At 43.5% G+C, this 22,514-nt stretch overlaps 1 protein-coding gene across 5 annotated transcripts in view; it reads left to right on the forward strand.

Annotated features, from left to right (window-relative positions):
* Nucleotides 1-899: 899 nt before the first annotated feature.
* FARP2 (FERM, ARH/RhoGEF and pleckstrin domain protein 2) overlaps nucleotides 900-22,514 on the forward strand; it is a 141,822-nt gene continuing 120,207 nt past the window's right edge. For 3 of the 5 annotated variants that reach the window (XM_031651900.1, XM_031651902.1, XM_031651904.1), the window contains exons 1-2: nucleotides 900-1,039; nucleotides 18,364-18,572. In XM_031651900.1, the coding sequence (XP_031507760.1) occupies nucleotides 18,390-18,572 (183 nt within the window). In that variant the 5' untranslated portion in view covers nucleotides 900-1,039; nucleotides 18,364-18,389. The remainder of the gene's footprint in view (nucleotides 1,040-18,363; nucleotides 18,573-22,514) is intronic. The other 2 variants (XM_031651901.1, XM_031651903.1) reach the window with 2 other exon arrangements.

The raw sequence follows: 22,514 nt of genomic DNA on the forward strand, positions 1-22,514 counted from the left end.
AGCTTTTCTCCTGTCTGGGCTTTTGGGAAACGAAGGGTCAGGCTTCACTCTGGAATCCACAGCACCATGGGAGAAGTCTCGTAAGTGCCTGGGTGTTTCCTGAACTTAATTATTACCTCAACAGCCACATGGTGACAGTGGGTTCCAGGGGCGGGCTAGGAGGGCACGATGGGTAAGGTCTTGAAGAACACATGAAGCCCTCGAGAGAAGGGAAGTATGGTACAGCAAGTCGGGTTTCCATTCTCTAGTGGGGGTCCCTAGGCGAGAGGAAGACTGTCCTGGCCGCCTCTGCGGAGCAGCCTGTCTCAGCCTTAGCACACACACGGGTGATCCTTCGATGATCCCCTTCGGTCCCTGTAGCCCCACGAGGGATGCAATGCGGAGGGGTAAGGAGGAGGCTGGCGGTCAGGGACTGAGCCGGAGGGTGCAAGGAGAGCCGCTAAGACCTACCCCCCGCCCACCGAACCTAAGCCTCGCCCAGAACCTAGCCCCGCCCAGCGAGCCTACCCTGTCCTAGGACCTAGCCCCGTCCCCCGAACCTAGGCCTCGCCCAGGACCGAGCCCCGCCCAGCGAGCTTAGACCTGTTTTAGGACCTAGTCCCGCCCGCCGAGCCTAAGCCTCGCCCAGGACCGAGCCCCGCCCAACCAACCGAGGCCCCGCCCAGCGAGCCTAGGCCCCGCCCAGGACACTGCCTCGCTCCGCACGCCGACGCCCCGCCCAACGAGCCGAGCTCAGCACAGATTTAGATTCTACGTCGCTGCCCGCCTGGTCCCGCCCGTTCTCCGTCCATTCACCAATCAGAACTCGATCTTGCTCTTTGAGGCCGCGGGCTGGGGAGGCTCCGCCTTGGCGCCGCGCAGGCCAATCGACTGCGCGTCCGCGGCGCGGGGGCGGGGTCAGGGCGGGGCGCGCGGCGCGGGGGCTGCCGGCGGGCAGTCGGGAGCAGGCGACGCGGACGCGAGTTTGGAGGCTGCCGCTGGCGACTGAGGAGGCCGGGCCAGGCCGGTGAGGACGAGGCGGGCGAGCGAGAGGGCGAGGGTGAGGACGTGGAGCGGCCTGGGCGCGAGGGGCCGGGGTGGGCCTCTCCGGGTGGGCGGTGAAGCCCGAGGCCCGAGGCGAGAGGCCCAGGCGGGGCGGGCGCTGAGGCCTTGGTCCACCAGAGGTGGTCCCGCCCGGCCTCTGAAGGCCTTCGTGAGGCGGCTGGAGCTCCTAGGCGGGTCCCGGTTAGAGGAGCTCCGTCTGTAGGGAGCCTGCCCGGTGGGGGCAGGCGGGGCGGTGGGCCGGGGAGTGGCCCGCGTGGACTCCCGGGTTGAGGGGTGCCGCGTGGAGGAGGCCGGTGGGGCTGTAGACCGGGGAGTGTCGCGCGTGGACTCGCGGGTTGAGGAGTGCCCCGTGGAGGCCGGCAGGGCCGTGGGCCGGGGAGTGTCCCACCCCGGAGGGACACCCCAGAGTGGGCCATAGGGACCCGCACGGTGTGGGCCTGGAGGTGCCTGGTGGAGGCATTTTGAGCCGTTTGCCTTTTTAGTGTTTCTTTAAATTGTGTCTTAATTTAGGTGGGAATCAAGTGTTAGGTGTTCGTATTTTTACTCCACTGAGGGCTGGAAATACTTCTAAGCCAGTGGGTAGCCTACCATGGGAAACCCATGAAAACTGGGGACCGGAGTATGGCCCAGTACATTACACACCCAGATTACAGGCACCTTTTCCGTTTACGCTATGGCAGCAACCCGCTGGCCTATCATGTGCCGCTAATGGATGTGAAACACAGAAGTTAGAACAAGGCATCATTGAAGGCAAGATTGTCAATTCATAGTGTTAAAAAAGGATGGGCAGATTTAAAACCCCAGGCCAAATCTTTAAAGGGTAGTTTTTCTCTCTGGGTTTGTTTTTTTGTTTGTTTTGTTTTTTTCCATGAGGTTTTTTTGTCTCGGCCACTGTGGAAATGTTTGATAACCCTGACGTGCCGGTGAGTTAGCGTGTTGGTCTTGTGTAGACTGCCTTGTAACAGGCGACACAGATTTTCTCAGTACCAGAGAGATGGGAGAGGACATTTGAGATAGGGAAGCATGGAGTAACCTTTACTTGTAGGCCAAATATAATTTAAATTTTCTACACCTGCTTGTTGAAAGTTGTTTTTTGTTTTTGTTTTTGTTTTTGAGGTCCTTAAAAGTTTGGGAAGATCTTCATGGTCGTTATTTATTCAGTTTTCCAAAACTCTTCAGAGACGTGACCAAGTTGCCCAGCCCCATTTTAAAGTACAGGAAAGGGAGGTTGAGAGAGATGGAATGACCAGTTTAGGGTCACACCTGGGGTACTTGCAAATACCATCTGTACTTTTCATGCGCGCTATCCTTGTTGCAGATTCTCATTAGATGGTTCACTATTAACAAACTAAATGCTGATGATGCAGTTTCCTGGACTGCAGAAGTTTGCTGGCTTATTTACATACAGGACTATTAGTTGTTAGTAGATTTCCAGGTTCCTTCTATACTAATTCCTTTCCCAAAGAGGAAGTCGATAGAAGGTGTATTCATTTATCTCTGCCTCAGGTTCCTTATTCAAAAAATGAGTTTAAAATGTACTTACCTTGGCCAGGCACAGTGGCTGTAATCCCAGCACTTTGGGAGGCTGAGGCAGGCAGATTACTTGAATTTAGAGGTTCCAGACCAGCCTGGTCAACAGGGTGAAACCCCATCTCTACTAAAAATACAAAAATTAGCTGGGCTGGTGGCGCACGCCTGTAATCACAGCTACTTGAGAGGCTGAGGCACGAGAATCACTTGAACCCAGGAGGTGGAGGTTGCATTGAGCCAAGATTGTGCCACTGCACTCCATCCTGGGCGACAGAGTGAGACTCTGTCTCAAAAAAAATAAAATAAAAGCTATGTTAACAAGATGCCTGACATAAGGTAAGCACTTAATAAATGTTAGCCATTATTATTATCAGGTGGACAAATAATCCGAGTAGAAAGTAAAACAAGCTACCCCTGGATATTTACAAAAAACAGTTGAGAAAAAATTAGGCAATAATTAAGCAACTTTATCCTGTTTGGAGGGAATGATATGAACTGGATTGCCAAAGCAAAGATCAATGCATGGGCAATTCCATGTGAGCTCATTTAAATCCATTTGGCCCAAGGAATTCAGTTGCTTCCTTCCTTCCCAAACACCCCTGCTTCTAGTCACATCAATACCTCTTCTATATTCAGACAGTAACAGATTTTTCTTGCTGCTGCTTACCCTTTCAGTTTTGTTCTTATTTTTCCTTCACCCACTTTCATATCAGCTTGCCAGCTTCCCCTTTACTCAGTGCTAGATACGCAGGCAAAACCCCATTGTAGTGTTGGGTGCTGAAATGAGGTAATTCCAGTCAGAATATAGAGATCAGAATATAGAGTGCTTTGTCAACGTCACAGGGAGTTGAAAAGTTGAGGATCCTACAAAGCATTATGATAAAGCCCAGTCTTTGGTGATTTTCTGGGGAGTGTTTAATTGACAGTGATTCTGTAAATTGGTCTAATCTTTTTGGAAAGTAACTAGCAGTATGTGGTAAAGGTTTTGATTTTGGAATCACACTCTTCGAAACAATCTGATAAACTTTGCTGTGTCAGTATGGTAGAGTAGTCCATAGCAAGTAAACATGCTTCAGCAAGCCGAATCCCATCCTCCCATCCAAGGAAAATTTGAACCATTTTGATCCATGGAAATATGCTTTAAAATGTGAATTAACGGAAAAGTCGAAATGGTGTGTACACAGCAATTATAGTGTTGTAAAAATACTTGAGGACGTGAACAGGATCAGGAGGGTAGTTAGAGTGATGTAAGTGGTTTTCTTTTAAGAGTCATGAATTGTTTTCCCCTAAACTGGTGTTTTAGTTTATTGCCATTTTAAAATTCAAAAACAAAAAGGCCCTATAGTGTTATAGGATGCAGTGATGAATCTTGCTTAATCCCGTCTTTCCCCTCCCCAGCCCATCCTCCTGATTGCTTCCCAAAACGAAAATTTGGTCATGTCCTATCCAGCTGCAAAACCTACTTAGGTATGGGATTCCATCCATTTGGCCCACTAGAGTTCGCACAGCACAACCCCAGGCCACCTCCCCGCCTCTCCTCGGGTGTCTCGGCCCAACTATCCTCATCCTTTCCCAGCTGCTCCTGCAGTTTCTATGTATTCCCCTGCCTGTGCACACACTATGCCCTTTGTCCACCTGGTCTCCTGTTCCCCTGTGAGGGAAGCTGCTCCGGGTCAAGCTAGCCAGCGGTGCTGCCTCTTACTTTCTGCTCTCTCTGACTGCAGTGGGCAGGTCGTACTGGTTACTTTCTCAGTCGTCTCCCTTTCTGAATTAAACTTCTGTGTCTTTGCGTGCTCTGTGCACACCATGAAATCACAATGGGGTGGAGGCCGCTTGTGGAGCTGAGTGACTGCTAACAAGTCACTAACCTTTCTGAGCCTGAGTTCCTTGATGCCAGCTGCACATGGTTATTGTGAGGATTAAATGAGATGACATAAGCGAAGGGCTTGTCGTGCATCTCCCTGCAGTAATGGTCATACAGGACACGGTAGCTGTTGTAATGTGTACCAGGGCATTTTCGAGGCCTTGTCTTGGACCTTGTCCTCTTGATGAAGCCTCCTCCCTGTCTCCCTCCACCTGCCAACTTCCTCTCTACCATCCTCACTTTACTCACTCCAGGGCACTTAATCACCATTTAATATATGTTAGGTACTATTGTCTTTGTATTTGTCCACTATGTAGGGGGGGATTTTTCTCTCTTACGAACTCCTGTATCCCTAAGCATTTAGACTTGCCTGAAAGAGAATAGAGCTCAATAAATATTTGAATGAATTAATCAAATTTCATCTGAGGCAGAGGCAGATGCCAGGTTTTATGGAGCTTGAAGGTATACAATTTGGGGGAAGGGGAGAACTCTTTAAGAAAAAAAATGCAAAGTTACAAATAAAAACTAATTTAGAAAGTGAGGCTGGGCGTAATGTCTCATGCCTGTAATCCTAGCACTTTGGGAGGCCGAGGTGGGTAGATCACGAGGTCAAGAGATCAAGACCATCCTGGCTAACACGGTGAAACCCATCTATACTAAAAATACAAAAGATTAGCCGGGCGTGGTGGCACGTGCCTGTAGTCCCAGCTACTCAGGAGGCTGAGGCAGGAGAATCGCTTGAACCTGAGAGGTGGAGGTTGCAGTGAGCCAAGATCTTGCCACTGCACTCCAGCCTGGGTGACAGAGCAAGACTCTGTCTCCAAAAAAAAAAAAAAAAAAAAAAAAGTGAATATTTAGAATGAGAAAGTAACAAATTTGAAAAAGCTGATCAATAATGCAAATGGCTAAGTTAAGGAAAGTAACGTTTGTTAATTATCTAATACACCTGTGTAATATTTTTCCTTTGGCTGTGTACTTTTTAACCACATTTTCATATGACAGGGTATAGAAAGAACTCAGTGATTCCTCTAGCACAGTTGATAAATTTTTATTGTTGATAGGGTATATAAAACTTATGGTTACACATATAGACGTATTTGCTGTTTCTAGTACTGCTTCAGGTTGGTGTCCCAGAAAAACAGGTGTTCAGGTAAATCCTGTTTTGCACAATTCCATTCAAAAAAGAAAAAAAAAAACCACATCTAAGGCACACAGAATTGTACTGCTATATTGATTATTTTTCTGGTAACTGATCTATTCGCTTATATTTTAGCACATCTGATGGTAAATTCCCCACAAATGAGCATCTGGCTCACTCTATTTCAAACCGTGTTTCCTTTCCACTGCCCACACACTTCCCTGAGTCAGGCCCCATCGGACCTATTCACATTGCCACGGGATCCTTGGCCCTTCACCTTTATTTCATAAAAGCCTGGGTGAACCAGCGCAGTGGGTGATAGCAGCATTTCTGGAAGCAATACCTGCATTGAGATGGCTGGTAATCACCTAAGTTTGCATAGTAGAAGTAACTGTAAACAGCATAAATGTGTCCTGTTAAACCCAAACTAAATGTCTTTCTCCAACTTAATGTACCCTTAGGTGGATCTCAGAAATGCCAACAGCCCCTCCCAAGCTACCTGACATGAAAGGGAAGAGGAACAGAGGCAGAGTTGCAGTGGGAAAAGGCAGTAGTCTTAATCGATTGCCATTAGAATATTTTGGGGGTAAATTTTACAAAAGTGTATGACCATAGGGACACTCTGCTTAGGGCCTTTCTCGGGATGTTGGAAGGAGTTGGTGCAAGTGAGGGCCGAGAAACCTGAGCCAGACTAGCTCTATAGTGAAACTGCTTTTGTGGGGGTAGTTTCCTGGTCCCTGGCTTGATGCCAGATAACCCAGTAGGGGAATGTGGGGTGAGCATGCTAAGTGAATCTCCCAGGAGCTAGTGGGAATATGTTTGGGAAGGAGGAACTATTTTTAGAAATTGTTTAAATTATTAGACTTTATTAAATCTCTTGTCCCCTTTATGATTATGATTATGATTATGATTTTTTTCCACCCAGGCTGGAGTGCAGTGGCTCAATCTTGGCTCACTGCAACCTCCGCCTCCCACATTCAAGCGATTCTCCTGCCTCAGCCTCCCAAGTAGCTGGGATTACAGGTACACGCTACCACGCCCGGCTACTTTTTTTGTATTTTTAGTAGAGACAGGGTTTCACCATGTTGACCAGGCTGGTCTCGAACCCCTGACCTCAAGTAAACCACCCGCCTCCGCCTCCGCCTCCCAAAGTGTTGGGATTATAGGCATGAGCCGTCGCGCCCAGTCCCCCTTTATGATTAAAATCTCAGTTGCTTTGTTAGTATAGTAGTTAATAAGATGAATGTTGGAAAACAAGTACCAGTATCTGAACAAAAAATGTAACCCAGAGAGTGTTTAAAAATATTAATTTTAAATTGAACTATTTTTGAAAGAAGAGCAAATACAACTCTAAGGGGAAAGACAGTTATTCCAGCTTTCTCTTGGAAGGTAAGTAGTGGCATACTGTAGGTAGCCCCTATCAGTTAAGACTTTTAAAGCCGGTAGTACTTCTGCAGGATTCTGTAGAGAAACCATCTGACTTCAAAGATAATGTATACTTATCACTGTAGACGATTTGACAAATACATAAAATTAGGAAGAAGAAAATAAAAATCAGTCCTCTTACCCCTCCCAGTGATAACCACCGTAAATATGTTTTAAAATGCATGGATGTGGAGCTGTGGTTCTGGGAGATGGAGGGAGCATACTCCATCCCGCCTCTCCCACTGTCTGTTGCTATAAGACCTGGACATGTGCATGGAGCAGCTGTTGAGGACTCCGACAAGTAAACCATAACAGGCGGATGGGGGAGAAGGCCAGAATTTGAAGCCCCTCTTTGCACCAGTAGTGAGTTTCCTGTCTTCCCTTCAGCATCCCCTGCCCTGGACTCCAGCTGTCTGAAACCTGGAGGCAGGTACCCAGTGTGAACAGGGAGAGCTACAGGGTAGTTTTGTAGTTGGGCCCCAAGACAGAAAGTGGGAGAAAGCCATCATTTTTTTCCCTCTTGCTGCCTCTTCTCTGGTCAGCCCTGCAGTGGCACGAGTGTGTGAACACCTAAAACGCTTAGGGAATGGGGAAAACCCCAGTTGCCTTTTTATTCTCTTCCTCCTGCAGCTCAGTCCCAGGCAAGATGCACGCAAAAGAAGAGCATGGCTAAACGGAGTAATTAAAGCCGTAAGTTTCTGGTTGGAGTCTGAAAGGGGGAGCCCAGGTAACTGGAAATGATACTAGGGAGATTCCAGAAAGGGAAGAACTCAGGAAAGTGGCCCCATAAAGTTGTTAGTTAACTTACGGGCTCAACACTGAGCTATGCATGTGTAATGTGACCCACAACAGGTTGCCAAAGACAGAACTCAACTATGGGATAGACCATCATCGCCTGGGAGGCAGGCTGGCCACCAAGCAAGTAGGGACCTGCAGGACATTGCTGAGGAACACTGCAAAGGCTTTGAAAGTGAAAGTGACACTAAGACCATGTTCTACAGAAGGCTGATCAGCACTTGGGGACTGAATCCAGCCAGGCCAGTGCCTGCTCAACAAAATACCAGCATTCCCCATAGGATTTAAACAAGATCAAGGGTCTCTAAGAGCATAAGGTTAAAAATGTCCAGGATACAATACAAAATTTACTCAGCATGTGAAGAACCAGGAAAATATCAACTCGTGAAAAAAGACACAGGCTAAAGCTGAGGTGGTGCCTATGTTGAAATTATCTGATACACTGTGGTCTGCAGATTTGTGGCCTCCATGAGCTTGACCTCCTAGTGTTTATCCTGGGAATATGCGACTTACTTGGCAAAAGCACGTTGCAGATATAAGGAAGGGTGCGAATCAACTAGCCTGGATTCGTTGTCTAGATTATCCAGGTGGGCCTTAGGTAATTATATGAGCCTTTAAAAGCAGGGATCTTCCTCCAGCTGGTAGCAGATGGGGAAGGCAGAGAGACTGGAAGTGTAAGAAGTTTTCAGCGTAACATTTCTGGCATGGAAGATGGAAGGGGCCATGAGCCAAGGAATGAGAATGACGAACAGCTGACAGCCAGCAAGAACTAGGGACCTCAGTCCTATACTCACACAGACTTGAATGAGCCTAGAAGTGTATTCTGCCCCCAAAAAATCCAAGTAAGACCCTGGGTCATCTAACACCTTGACTTAGACCTTTTGAGACCCTAAGCAGAGAATTCTGGTGAGTTACATTACACCCAAACTTCTAACCTATAGACACTGTGAGTTAATAAAAGGCTTATTTTAAGCTGCTAAGTTTGTGGAAATTTGTTAGGGCTACAGTTAAAAAAAAAAAAAAAGGGCCGGGCGCGGTGGCTCAAGCCTGTAATCCCAGCACTTTGGGAGGCGAGGCGGGTGAATCCTGAGGTCCGGGAGATCAGAGACTATCCTGGCTAACATGAGTGAACCCCGTCTCTACTAAAAATACAAAAACTAGCCGAGATGTGGTGGTGAGCCACTGTAGTCCTCAGCCTTCTCCCAGGAGGCTGAGGCGGGAGAATAAGCGTGAGCACCGGGGAGGCAGACTTTCCCAGTGAGCGAGATCACGCCACTACGCACTTCCAGCCTGGAGACACAAGCTGAGACTCCGTCCTCAAAAAAAAAAAAAACTAGCGAGGCGGTGTGAGCGCCTGTAGTCCAAACTGCCCGGGAGGCTGAGGCAGGAGAATGGTGTGAACCGGAGGCCGGGAGCTTGCAGTGAGCTGAGATCACAGCCTGCACTCCAGCCTGGAAGCGACAGGCAGACTCACGTCTCAAAAAAAAAAAAAGTTAAACTTTATATAAAGCCTATTATTAAAATAGTCCAAGAGTAAGCTACTCTTGAAACAGATGAAACAGCATAGAAAAGAAGTCTTAGCAAAATAGAAGATATAGGCGAGGCGGTGGCCAAGCCTGTAATCCCAGCACTTTGGGAGGCGAGGCGAGTGGGATCACGAGGTCAGGAGATCGAGACCATCCTGGCTAACACAGTGAAACCCCGTCTCTACTAAAAATACAAAAACTTAGCCGGGCGAGGTGGCAGGCGCCTGTAGTCCCAGCTACTCGGGAGGCTGAGGCAGGAGAATGGCGTAAACCCGGGAGGCGGAGCTTGCAGTGAGCTGAGATCCGGCCACTGCACTCCAGCCTGGGTGACAGAGTGAGACTCCGTCTCAAAAAAAAAAAAGAAAATAGAAGATATAAAGAAGTGGGAATTTTAGTGAAAAATACAATAACTGAAATAAAATGGAGGTGATAAAGGAAAGAGTGAATTCATAATGCATGAATTTACAATTCTTTAAATCAATTTTTTTGGTTTGTTTTTAATCTTTTTAATACTTTTTGTTTTTTGTTGACAATTATTCCTTCACAATCATTCCTAATATATCTTTTTTGCTCTACATCCTGAGAGAAACTTCTCTAGTAATGAACTATGGAAATCATCCCTGTGAATATATAGTCTTAGTTTTTTAATCTTGAAGAATTTGCGCTGTAGTCTATTGGACTGGAAGCCATGCCAGATGTTAGTCTCACCCCTGCACAAATCAGGTCTGTGGCCTTGAGCAAGCAGCTTTATTTTCTAGGCTATAGTTTCTTATGGAAAGTAGAGACTGGGCCAGGATTTCATAAAGTAGGAGCTTCTCTCTCCCTCACTGTCAGCTTGAACTCTTGCATGGGTTCCTTGAATCCTTATGTACATCAAAAATTATTGCTAGATTTGTTTTTTGTTTTGACTTGTGGAAAATTCCAAACATTCAGAAAAGTAGAGAAAATAATAAAGCCCATGTATCCAGCTTCAGTAATCAACACATGGACAATCTTTTTTTCCTATACCCACCTCCACTGATCCCCAGCTCGTTGGATTATTTTAAAGTAAATGCTAGATATTATTTCGTTTTATCCGTAAATACTTCAGTATGCATCTCTAAGAGAGAGGGACTTTTTCCCCTTCCTGTACCCACAATACCACTAAAACACTAGAAAATAATATTAACCTCTTAATATCATCTGATACTTAGGATTCACATTTCTCTGATCTGTAAATATTCGATTCAGGATTCAAATAAGGTCCTATATATAGCATTTGATAACATCATACCTTATAGATAACATGTCTTAGCAGTTTGTATTTACACACATACACCGTTTCCTTTTTTTGTTGCCATTTATCAAAGAGACAAGGTCATTTATCCAGTAGGATTTCTTTGTAGTCCTTTTATTCCTTAAGATATATTTTACTGGTGATGTAGAATGGAGTTACTGGGCTTTAAAGTCGCTTGAAGTAATTTTCTTTAGTTTAGCTGATGTCTTGATTTACAGTTAAGACCATTTGTTTCATTTTGTTTGGGTTTTTACGACTTGCTTTTCTAAAATATTGATTTAATTTTGCTTTCTAATTATGTGAAACCATTTATGAAGTTCCCATATCAAAACTGCTAAACACCGTGTACAGCTTCCAACATTGTTTACCCCTTTCACTTCCTCCCTCATAGGTAATGATTTTCATTAGTTTTTGGTTTATGCTCTATTTTTTTTTTTTTAATATAAACAAATACATACCACTTTGGGAGACTAAAGCAGTGGGATCCCTTGAGCCTGAGAGTTCGAGACCAGCCTGGGAAACCTAATGAGACATCATCACTACTAAAAAAAAAATTATATATGTTTTCCTCTTTTAACAGAAGTTAGCATGCCATGCACCTGGTTTTGCACCTTTTATTCATTTTTACACCAAAGAAGCATATACAGATCTGGCTTTTTTCTATAAAGATTTTGATGTTAAATTGGATGACTTCATACCACCCGCCACAGAAGTACAGAGAATCAGTTATCCAGATTCACTTCAGCTCCTAAAACTTCTGTTTTTCAGTTTGTAGAGTTTTGTTTAACGTAAAATCAGAATACCCGGTTGTAGAGGATCTAAAATACACTCTAAAGGAAATAATACACCTGTTTAGTGTTCAGGCGATTAAAAAAAATAACCTAGCAAGTAAAAGTAAGATTTTCAAATATTGGTTATGTACAAAGAAGTCTCTTTGGAACAATTAGTCTGTGTCTATACTGTTGTTGAATTTGACTGAAAGTGATCTTCCTTTTCTTACACACATTTAGCCACTATTGCATTATGCTAAGGTAGGAAGATTGTGATAACATGATTTTATGAGGTATATTTAATTTGTGGCTACCAAACACTATAAATTAGTAGAAATCAAGAACACATTTTCTTTCCATTTGTTCTCACACTGAGCTGCCTTATCACAGAATCGTGGATTCTTAGAGCTGAAAAAGATCTGATTAACCCTTCCCTTCCTCTGTAATTTTCCAGTTGAAAAAGCTGGGGCTGGGAGTGGTGCCACGACTGAGTTTGTTAATGGCAGAGTTGAAATTGAAACCTAAGTGTGCTGGCCCTGAATTTCCACCACCCCCAGCTGCTGCTGCCTCCTTCCTTGTTCCCTATTAGTGCCTGCCTTTTTATTTGGTCTTTTTAAAATCACAGCTTGATAGATACATTTCTGTGTCAGTAAGCGCTCTTCTGTCAGCAGAGGTTCTTGAGTTGTTGACTGCCCCTCCTGGTGTTTGAGGGACAGTGTTGCCCGCATATGGATCCTCCTCAGTGGTCAGCTCTGTGCAAGTGACATAGCCATCCTGAAGCGCCTGCCGGAGAAGTGTGTGCAAGTGATTTCTGCAGCACCCTTCTCCCCAAGCTTCTGGTGCCAACCATGGTTTCTGTGATGCTCGGGCCACATTGCCTTCAGACAACACCGTAGCAGTGTTGGTGTGTGTTTATGCAGCAGTGTTCTGGGGAGGGTGTGCAAGCCCTGCTGGCCCGCCCGCCTGCCCAGCCAGCCATTTCTCATTAGCACTTTGAAGGCCTTACTTTACAGCAGAGGTCTTGACATTTTTCTCTGCTTCCTCACATTGACTATTTAGTTCCTTATTCTAAAAGTTAGTAATGCTTTAGAAAGGGAATAAAGAAGGATCCATCTCTTGCTGTGCTGCAGTAAAGAGGTAATGCACCCCAGGGTCGAGGGATTGAGGAAGAATTCCATTTGAACATCATCAGCAGTGAAGTTTGTTCCCAGTGCTGCAGTGGACTTTCCTATTAGATGAGTGTAGTGAAATATCAAGTTCATATTCTGCTTTCTTGGGTTGGTCATAGAGAAGTTGGGTTTTTGATTTTCCCAAAGCAGACAGTAAAAAATATTTTAGGGAAGGTGATTTTTTTTTTTTTAATTGCAAAATAGAAATGTTAGCTCCTACCCTTTACTGTGGCTGGTGGACTGTGCTTTTGCCTAAAAAGCCATGTGCTGATTTTCCAGCAGAAGGAGAAGAGTTTTGGTAGCCAAGTCTGGGCCCACGTCCTAGCTCTGTCACTTCTGAGTTATGTGTTCCTTGGCAGGCCTTTTTTTTTTTTATAAATAGATTTTATTTTTTAGAGCAGTTTTAGGTTAGTAGCAAAATTAAGCAGGAGGTACAGAGATTTTCCATATACCCTCCACCCCCACATACACACAGCATCCCCTACTGTCAACATCTGTCACTAGAGTGGTCCATTTGTTACAAGCCTACTCAATACATCATTATGACCCAAAGCTTTGGCAGACTTTTGAGCTGAATTTTCCAACTTTAAAATGGAAATGACATGTCACAGGGTTTTCTGTTGTTAAATGAGACTATACCCACAAGAGCCGAGTTTGTAGTAGGCGGGACCAAGTGTCAGTAGTGCAAATTGTATCCGGCCACCAGAAATGTTTTTAGGAATGAAGACTGCAAAGCATTTCATTCACATTGAAAGAACATGGCACAATAAACTGAGTCCCCCACGGATTCCTGGTTGTTTACGCTGCCACTTTCCTCTGGGCATCTGGGAAGTTTCGCTGGCAGGAGCAGAGATGGGCAGAGGTTGACACCAGGTTTCTAGGACCACAGAACATGGTACACCAAGGATTGTTCGTGGCCTTGCCATGTTTCAAGTCTAGCTTGTGTGTTCTTGCCTCTTCAATACTTATTTATAAGCACACAAAGCAAAACAAAGATAATTTTCATTAGTCTAAATTTATGTAAAACAGCCTCAGCCTCACGAGTAGCTGGGATTACAGGCACCCGCCACCACACCCAACTAATTTTTATATTTTTAGTAGAGACAAGGTTTCACCATGTTGGCCAGGCTGGTTTCAAACTCCTGACAGATGATCCACCTGCCTTGGCCTCCCAAAGTGCTGGGATTACAGGCATGAGCCACCGTACCCAGCCCTGGTGCATACCTAAAAAAAAAATTTTTTCCCGTTGTCAGGCTGGGGGAAGTAATCCCACTATAGCAAATGATACTGAATGAGCAACCTGCCGGTTCCGCAGTAGATTGACAGGCTTTGACACCGAGTTTAACTGGCAATCACAGCAATGGGGTTACCTGCCAGTTTTCTATTAATGTATTTTTTTACATTTCTTTAAAGATAGTCTCACTATGTTGCCCAGGCTGGTTTCAAACTGCTAGCCTCAAGTGACCGTCCCACCTCAGTCTCCTGAGTAGCTGGGATTATAGGTGTACGCCACTATTCCTGGCTTTATTAAGGTATTTTTAAGCTTTCAGAAGCTTAGTAATAAACTTAAAGTTTTAAACTTAAGTCTTAGTCTTAAATTTAGTGTTAAAATCTTAAATGTAAGTCTTAATCTTAAAGCTGAGTAATTATTAAATGCATAGTTTATGCCACGTTGCTATTATGTGACAACAAACAGATTTTTCTTTGGGATATCAGCAACAGAGTACCGCAGAGTTATCTCCTCTCAAGTGAATCTGTCTTCTTAAGATCAGTCTCATGAACAAGGGTATTTTGTCGTGGCCTACATCTCAGCTGCAGCCATGTCGGCGTCTCTCTGGGCTGGATGAAAATTAGGATGTAAGTCGCTGCTTGGAAAGTGTGAAACGTGAAGATTTCCTCTGTGAGCCGCATATTTAGAAGAGAGTTTGATATTCCTTGAACTAAGAAAAGTGTTTTTTATTTGTCTGATACGTCATGTTCTCCTGAAAGAAGAAGCAATGTTAAAAGCTTGTTGTTTTAAACATATTTTTATTATAAAATAAACACATATAAAAACATGAATCCAGGTGTATGGCTTAATGAATTATAAAATGAACACTGTCCAGGTCAAGAAATAAAACTGTGCCCCGCCACCCTAAGAACTCCTTCCCTGTGTGCCCTCCCAGCGACAGTCCCTCTCTCCCATCAAGAAGGGACCGCTTCTCTAGTAATAACTTCCTTGTGTTTTCTTTTTACGGTTTTCTCGGTGGAATGTACACCTAGACATTACAGGTTAGCCGTGTCTATTTTTTTTAGCAGTAGATGTTTAGAAATGACTTTCTTATAATGAATAGAAGAGAAAGAACCTGTAGAAATTTTTCAAGCTATACTTACAAAAACATAAATGAGAATTATACAGTAGAATAAATAGGAGAAATGACTTCTAAAAATGTATTTCAGTTATATAAATGTTTACAGATTTGTAGCATTACTTAAGGGAAATAATGCCTTTGATGACCAAAGTAAAACATCCTATCCCTTGTTTCAGAAGAACCCACTTTTGATGGTTTTATATTTGATAAATGTTGTGAGCTGACCAAGAACATGTAGATCATTTATTTTTATTTTCATGTTTTCACGTTGGAGGTACCTTCAAAGTGGAAGTCTTCTTCATTTGCATTCTCTTACTTTTGCATTAACTGCTCAATAAATAAAAGTTTGTGAAAGGACAAATATCATATATTCTCACTCGTGGGAACTGAAAAAAACTGACGTTTATCAGAGGTTGGGAAGGGTAGTGGGGGTGGGGGTTAAGAAGGATTAATGGGTACAAAAATGCAGTAAGAAGAAATAAGATCTATTGTTCGGTAGTACAATAGGGCAACTGTAGTTAATACCTTATTGTATATTTCAAAATAACTAGAGGAGTGGATTTGGAATGTTCCCAACAGAAAGAATTTGTAAATGTTTGAGGTGGAGGATATCCCAAATACCCTAATTTGACCATTACACATTGTTTGCTTGTGTAAGAATACAAAACTTGAGTTAGACAGCAGTTAAGTTTAGGAGATCTATTATATAGCATGGTGACTCTAGTTAGTAACAACATATTGTATTTCTGAAAGTTGCTAAGATACATATTGTATTTCTGAAAACTACTAATTTTTGTGGATTTTAAGTGTTCTCTCCACAAAAAATGTTAAGTTTGTGAGGTCATGCATAAGTTAATTGCCTCAATTTGGCCATCCCATAGTGTAGACATATTTCAGGGCATCATGTTGTACATGATAAGTATATACAATTTTTGTCAATAAATAAGAAAAAAATCACATACCCCATAAATACGTACAATTATGCACTCATAAAAATTAAGTAAAAGTTTATGGAATTGAAATGAAAAGGCTTATTTATGATTCTCAGAACTTCATATATCTCATGTTTAATATTAGTTTTGCAAAAACAGTAATTTGTTACAGTGTTGTTCTGTTTGTGGTTGTAGTCTTGTCTTTGGCCGTTGTCATCTTTACAGTGCATTGTATGATGTACCACTTCATGTTTTTTGATGCCAGTGACATTAAGTAAATACTTAGCAAATGTTTACAGTAAGAATTTAGTTCCTGCCCTCAAGGAGCATCCAGCATGAAGAATGACAGCTGAAGATGGTAGGTAACTGCCAACCTGTGCCAACCGTGCAGCTCAGGTAATAAATGTGTCAGTCAGTGGCTTTGTTCAGGAATTAGGATGGGACTTGCACTGCCTTGTCATTTTGTTCATACTACTCACATTTTGCTTGTCCCAGAGGATTTAGCTCTTCATTTTTTGCTTTCTTGTTTGATAAACTGGACGTGTGCAGAAGCTTAGAAGGTTGTCTTTGTGGGCAAGGTTTAAGTGTACAGTAGGAGATGCTTGGCAGTAAGTCACTGAGAGCCTATTTGAAATTACGAAATAAAAAGGTTCTTTTCTAGGTGTGGTGGCTCTCACCTGTAATCCCAGCACTTTGGGAGGCTGAGGTGGGAGGATCACTTGAGGCCAGGAGTTCACAACCAGCCTTGCCAACATGGTGAAACACCATCTCTACTAAAAATACAAAAAATTAGCTGGATATGGTGACTCACGCCTGTGGTGCCAGCTACTCCAGAGGCTGAGGTGGGAGAATTACTTGAGCCGTGGAGGTGGAGGTTGCAGTGAACCAAGATGGCACCACTGCACTTTAGCCTGGGCAACAGAGCAAGACTCTGTCTCCAAAAAAAGTGGGGAGTTCTTGATTTGCTTGTCTTGATGACAAAACAAGCATGAAAAAGAGGAAAGGGCCGGGAGACTCGGAGTAATTAAGTTGGCACGCAAGGGGACTGGACTAGAAATTGAGTGAGACTAACTCTTTAAAAGGTTACAGATTAGTGGAAGACTCTGAGAGTGATTGGGTGAGATAAAATAATAGGTGCAGTGCTGCATTCTTTGTTGATTAAACACCCAGCATTTGTATCTCACCTCCACCAGTTTTGCCATATTTTTTGCCGTACTATGTTGTATTGTATTAAATATGTAAAAATTGATTTTTAAACATAAATAAGACACTTCACAAGGGAAGTTGCCATAAATAATAGATAATAAACACAATTAAAAACAAGCTAGTATTATTCTAGCTGATACTTAATACTAAATATTTAGTAGTTAATACTAGGCTGATCTTCGTTAAAAACAATGAAGACGCATTTTACTATCTTTGTGTGTCCCATACCATCATGTTGCAGACTTCAAATATAGACAATAAAATCTGTTTTTAAAAATATATACCCAATTTGAATGGAAAAATAAAATCTACAGTGCATTAAACAAATAATGACGAGAATAGCCCTGTTAGACTTAATAGCTTGCAAGCAGAGACCTTCCCCTTGGCACAAAGAAGAATTGAAAAGGACATGAGCTCTTCCCTGGGCCAAGTGTTTGACCTGCTTGGGCCCTCATTGTCATCTGTTAAGTGGGCTGTGGATAGTGATGAGGGGGTTATTGTGAGGATGGGCGTTATTGTGAGAATGGGCAGGAGCTGGGAAAGGCCTGACCAAGGGCAGGTGCCTCCTGCTACCAGGCATGTAGTCCTTGTTACCCTTATCCAAACTGTCATTCAGTGCCATACATGAAATTACTTCCCAGACTACCAGTGGCACCCGCTCTACCCTGGCAAGACACGTTAGAAAAATCGAGGAGTACAAGGCTGGCAAAGACAAACCTGGCTGTTTTCATCTCCTTTATTGGCATTTGTCCTCAGCTGGGGTAGTCTTCTACTCCACATAAAGTCAGCAGAGGGGAAGAACAGCTGCACGAATGCCTCAGATCTTGCTGTGCACTGCCTGACACGCATTAATGCTATCTATGCTTTGTGGAGCCCATTTACGTTTGGTAGAAATGGCACTATCTAGTACTTAAAAAGGATCATCACCACAATAACTGTTTGGGCTGGTGGAGAAAGGTGTGCTAAGGGAGTGGACAGCCTAGGGTTGGTGTGGCAGCCCTGGGCTCTCTTGCCTCTGCTAGGTGGGTGGTGGTGATGTCACTCGTTCGTGAGGTCTAACAGGTTAAATGAGTTAATGGGTATGACTGGCTCATAGAGCATTCAGAAATATTGTTACTGAGGGTGGTGCTTGTTATTTTATGCTCCACCTATGAGTGCCTGAGAGAAAATAATCTTTTGTAACGCTTTCTTTTGAAGTGATTAAGACTTACAGAAGTTGCAGAAATAATACAGAGGATTCCCTTGTCTCCGATAATTCTTTTTTTACCTTGTTTTAATACCTAAATAATGTGATAATTCCTTCATGTGTGTGTGTTTTTTTTTTTTTTTCATTTTAGTGTTTTCTTCACTCAGATGGTGAAGAATGGGAGAGATAGAAGGAACATACAGAGTCCTGCAGACTGCAGGGACACGCTTGGGTGCCCAGACCCCTGTGGGAGTTAGCACCCTTGAGCCTGGGCAGACTCTGTTGCCCAGAATGCAAGAGAAGCACCTGCACCTCAGAGTAAAGCTGCTGGACAACACCGTGGAAATATTTGACACTGAGGTAAGAAGCATGATTTTTGGAGGCGTATTTTGTTATATCTTCTAACGGTCAAATTATATACCAAGTTCCATTTTGCTGGTTAGACTTTGCATATTAAGTTGACCAAAAGTGACTTTGGTAACACATGAGAAAATCCTTAGAAACGGTAAATCTGAATTTCTCCTTTTATTTGGAAAGTGGTATTGTCATATCTTTTGTTTAAAATTGTAGTATAATTTGGTCTTTCTACTCTTCTTTCGTGAGAGGCTGGCTAAGAGACTGCTGGAAGGTGCAGACTGGAGCCAGATGGTACACCCAGACCTTCCCAGCTTAGCCACCCGGTCTCAATGAGGCCTGGGCCACCTGGATGAGGGGATGCCACTTAGCCTCCATGTGTGTCAGCTTCCTATTCTGAAACGTGGGGACAATTATAATCCCTCTTTCCCAGAGCTGCTGGTGTGAGGATTGAGCAGACACCACACACAGAGCCTGTCATGCAGGAAGTGTTGTATGGTGTTAACATATAACTTACTTTTCTAGGTCAATGATAATACAGTTTTTATTTTGAAAATTCCATTATAGAAGATTGCACTGGTAATATTAGCAAGAACAATTAAATATACTAAGAATATATGCATATATCAATATTTAAGTAACACTATTTTTTAGGTCCATGTAATGTATTAGAAAACTTTTTTTGTTTTTCTACATGTTATTAGCATGAAAGTTCTTTTTATTTATTCATTTTTTACTTTTTTTTTTTTTTTTTTCTTTTTTTGAGAAAGGGTCTTCTGTCACCCAGGCTGGAATGCAGTGGTGCGATCATGGCTCACTGCAGCCTGGACCTCCTGGGCTCAAGCGATCCGCCCTCCTCAACCCCTGAAGTAGCTGGGATTACAAGCATACACCACCACGCCTGTCTAATTTTTGTATTTTTAGTAGAAACAGGGTTTTGCCATGTTGCCCAGGCTGGCCTCAATCTCCTGGGCTCAACAGATCCTCCCGCTTCAGCCTCCCAAGTGCTAGGATTATAGGTGTAAGCCACCGTGCCCAGCCAAAAGTTCTTTTTAAAATTATTTATTTTCATATGTAATACACAAATGCATTCTCTTTTTTTCTAATTTTTTCTGGCTTTCAAGTAACATCTTTAGAAGCTTTTCTTGCTCTTAATGGCACAAAAGTAAGGACAAGAGAATGAATTTAAACTCTAGCAGGAGGTTTATTTACACTTGGGAATTTCTTTTGAGGAGTCAAGATGCTACACAGAAAGTAAAACTATTATTGAGCTGTGGACCTTATTGCAGAATGCATTGCATGGGGTGGGAAGGAGGGAAGAGGGAACACAGAGGAGGGGTGCTTGGTGGGTGGGGCAGTGAAGCTCTGAGCAAGGTGGTCTCTGGCCTTTAGTGTTGTTTGAAGGCAAGTATGGCAGGTGTGAGAACTCAGGGGACCGGGATACTTTTCTGAAGCTCTTATCTGAGGAGGAAGTGAAAGATAATTTCATCAGGGCCATGGTAACTGAAACCGGTAGGACCTGTCTGTCCAACTTCCCACATCACTTCTGGTGCAGGGAAGGAGGTCTGAAGCTGGGCAACCTTTGAACCCTGAAGAATAGCAGTCGGCTGCGCTTTCACCAGCTCTTGGGTGACTTTCCTGTAGGAAATAGATTAGTCTGGAAACTTAATTGGGCTCCCAAATCTTTTTCAATCAAGTGTTTGGAGGAATTTCCACCATGTAGCCATCTTCCAATAAACACGTTTACCGTAGTCTAGGCTTATAACGGGTGCAAAATTTAAGAGAAAAAAAAGTAAAAGAAAAATAATTGTACTAATAGGTTTACTTTTAGAGTGTCTCTTTTTTTCTCTCTCTCTTTTTTTTTGTTCTGCCTACTGGACTTTATCAACTAAAACTAGGACCCAGAAGAAAAAAAGCACACATTTGTTGTTGAGCTGTAAATAAGATGTAAATTCTTCTCAGAGAAATTCACCTTTACTGAGTATGAGTCATTTTATACCTAAGGAAATCAGAGATGCCATTTTGTGAAAGTTTTGCAATATTTACAGCTTGTCAGTTTTAATAAATTGAGATTATTGTTTCAGTTAAATATAACTGTCATATTTGGTATTTGATATATCTGGCAGAGTTACCAGAAATTAAAGAACTTTTATTTGAAGAAAAAGAAAATGGTCTTGCATATTCTGAATATCCTGTGTTGGATGGGGTACTTTTTTTTTTGTTAAGAGACAGGATCTTGCTATGTTCCCCAGGCCAGCCTCTAACTCTTGGATTCAAGTGATCCTCCTGCCTCAGCCTCCCAAGTAGCTAGGACTACAGATGTGAGCCACTGTGCCAGCTTGGGGTATTTTTTACATTGTGTTGCCTGCTGATACACACCTGTAGGGAGAGCTAAAATTCAATATATTATAAGTTGGTTGTATTCTGCTTCCAAGTACCCTGTCCTCCACAACTGCATCAGTTAGCTTTGTTAAGTAACAAACCATCCCAAACGTGGAGCTTAAATCACAGGTCTATGTGTTGGTTTGGAGGCTCTAGTAGGCTGACTCAGAGGGTTGGGCAATCTGGGATTGCCTTACCCACACATTTGGCACCCTGGTTGGAACCTCACATGCAGAATCTCATTCTCCCTCCAGCCCACTTGGCCTCATTTTCGTGGTCACAGAAATGTTCTCAGTCCAGAAGTGGGCACTGCAGTGTTCCTTGGGCTCTTGGCTTGGAATTTGTCCATTGTCACTTCTGCCACGTTTTATTAATCAAAGCAGGCTACCAGGCTAGCTCTGATTCGAGGGGTGGAGAAGTCGAGGCACCTTGGTGGGAGAGTGGCCAGGAATCGGTGAGCATCTTTTGTAATCTACCCTGACAAGTATTGCCAGTATACCAGGATACAGCCTCTGGAAGTGCAATTGTCTGTGCCACTCTAAGGTTTGGTGTCAATGGGCTGGTAAGTGGGGCCTGCCCTGAGTGGGCAGAGTCCCCTCCTGGGGAAGTCCCCCCTGCGTAGCCCCACAGAGGCAGGCTTGTCCCACCCCCTCTTCCTTGTTGTTTTTGGATCAAGGCTGGTTGTCTGACCCAAGCTCACCATCACTGTCTTGCTGTCATTTGTTCACTTGTCTCATTCGTATTCTGTCTCTCTGCCTCTTGCCTTTACATTGGAACCAAGAGACATACTGTGGTCAGGTGGTTTTTGCTGTTGGACCTGTAGGCTGAGGCAGACACTCGGCTACCAGGTGTCGGGTGCACTAAGCAGTGAGACCCCAGCTGGGCAGATCTGTCTTGGTGAAGACACCACATCCTGGTGCCTGCTTGCTGTCTCCCTGCTCCTGAAATGCAAGTTCTGGGAAGGAAAGGCTGTATTATATCTACTGCTCCTCTGGTGTTTGGAACAGGGCCTTGCTGAGTCAACGTGTTAAATGAATGAAATCAAAAGTTAGATTTGGTTAACAGACTTTAAGAATGTTTTGAATTTTTCCCTCTGTTGCAGTGTTTTCTAACCTCAGGGATTCAATGTTGTTTTGTTTTGGGGTTTTCTGGCCATGTGCACCTATCTTACTTGTCTGTTTACTACATTGTCTTTTCACGTAAGTCTTAAGCAGCGGTGTTCTTCCAGGGAGATGTGCTGATGCTAAACTTGAAAGGCACGAGCTGCTTCTGTGTTCGCATGGCCAGAAAACACTGGCATCGTGTGGTGCTGTGCAGATTCCCCAAGTTGATGCTGGAAGTTCACATTTCAGGAACCTTTTTAACACAGGGGAAGTTCTGACATTTCGTTGTTTTTAAAATGCTTATTTTTTTGCTTTGGTGAAAATACAGACCCACTTGGCCTGAAGACCTCAGTGCTCATGGCTGTCTGTCCATGTATAATCTGTGGTGAGTGGTTTTATGTATATCTGCAACAAATAAGCCCTGGCTGTCTTCCTTATATTTTCTTCAGAAAGTTGAGCTCTA

Source organism: Papio anubis, chromosome 10, assembly GCF_008728515.1.
Source record: "Papio anubis isolate 15944 chromosome 10, Panubis1.0, whole genome shotgun sequence".
Classification (NCBI taxonomy): domain Eukaryota; kingdom Metazoa; phylum Chordata; class Mammalia; order Primates; family Cercopithecidae; genus Papio; species Papio anubis.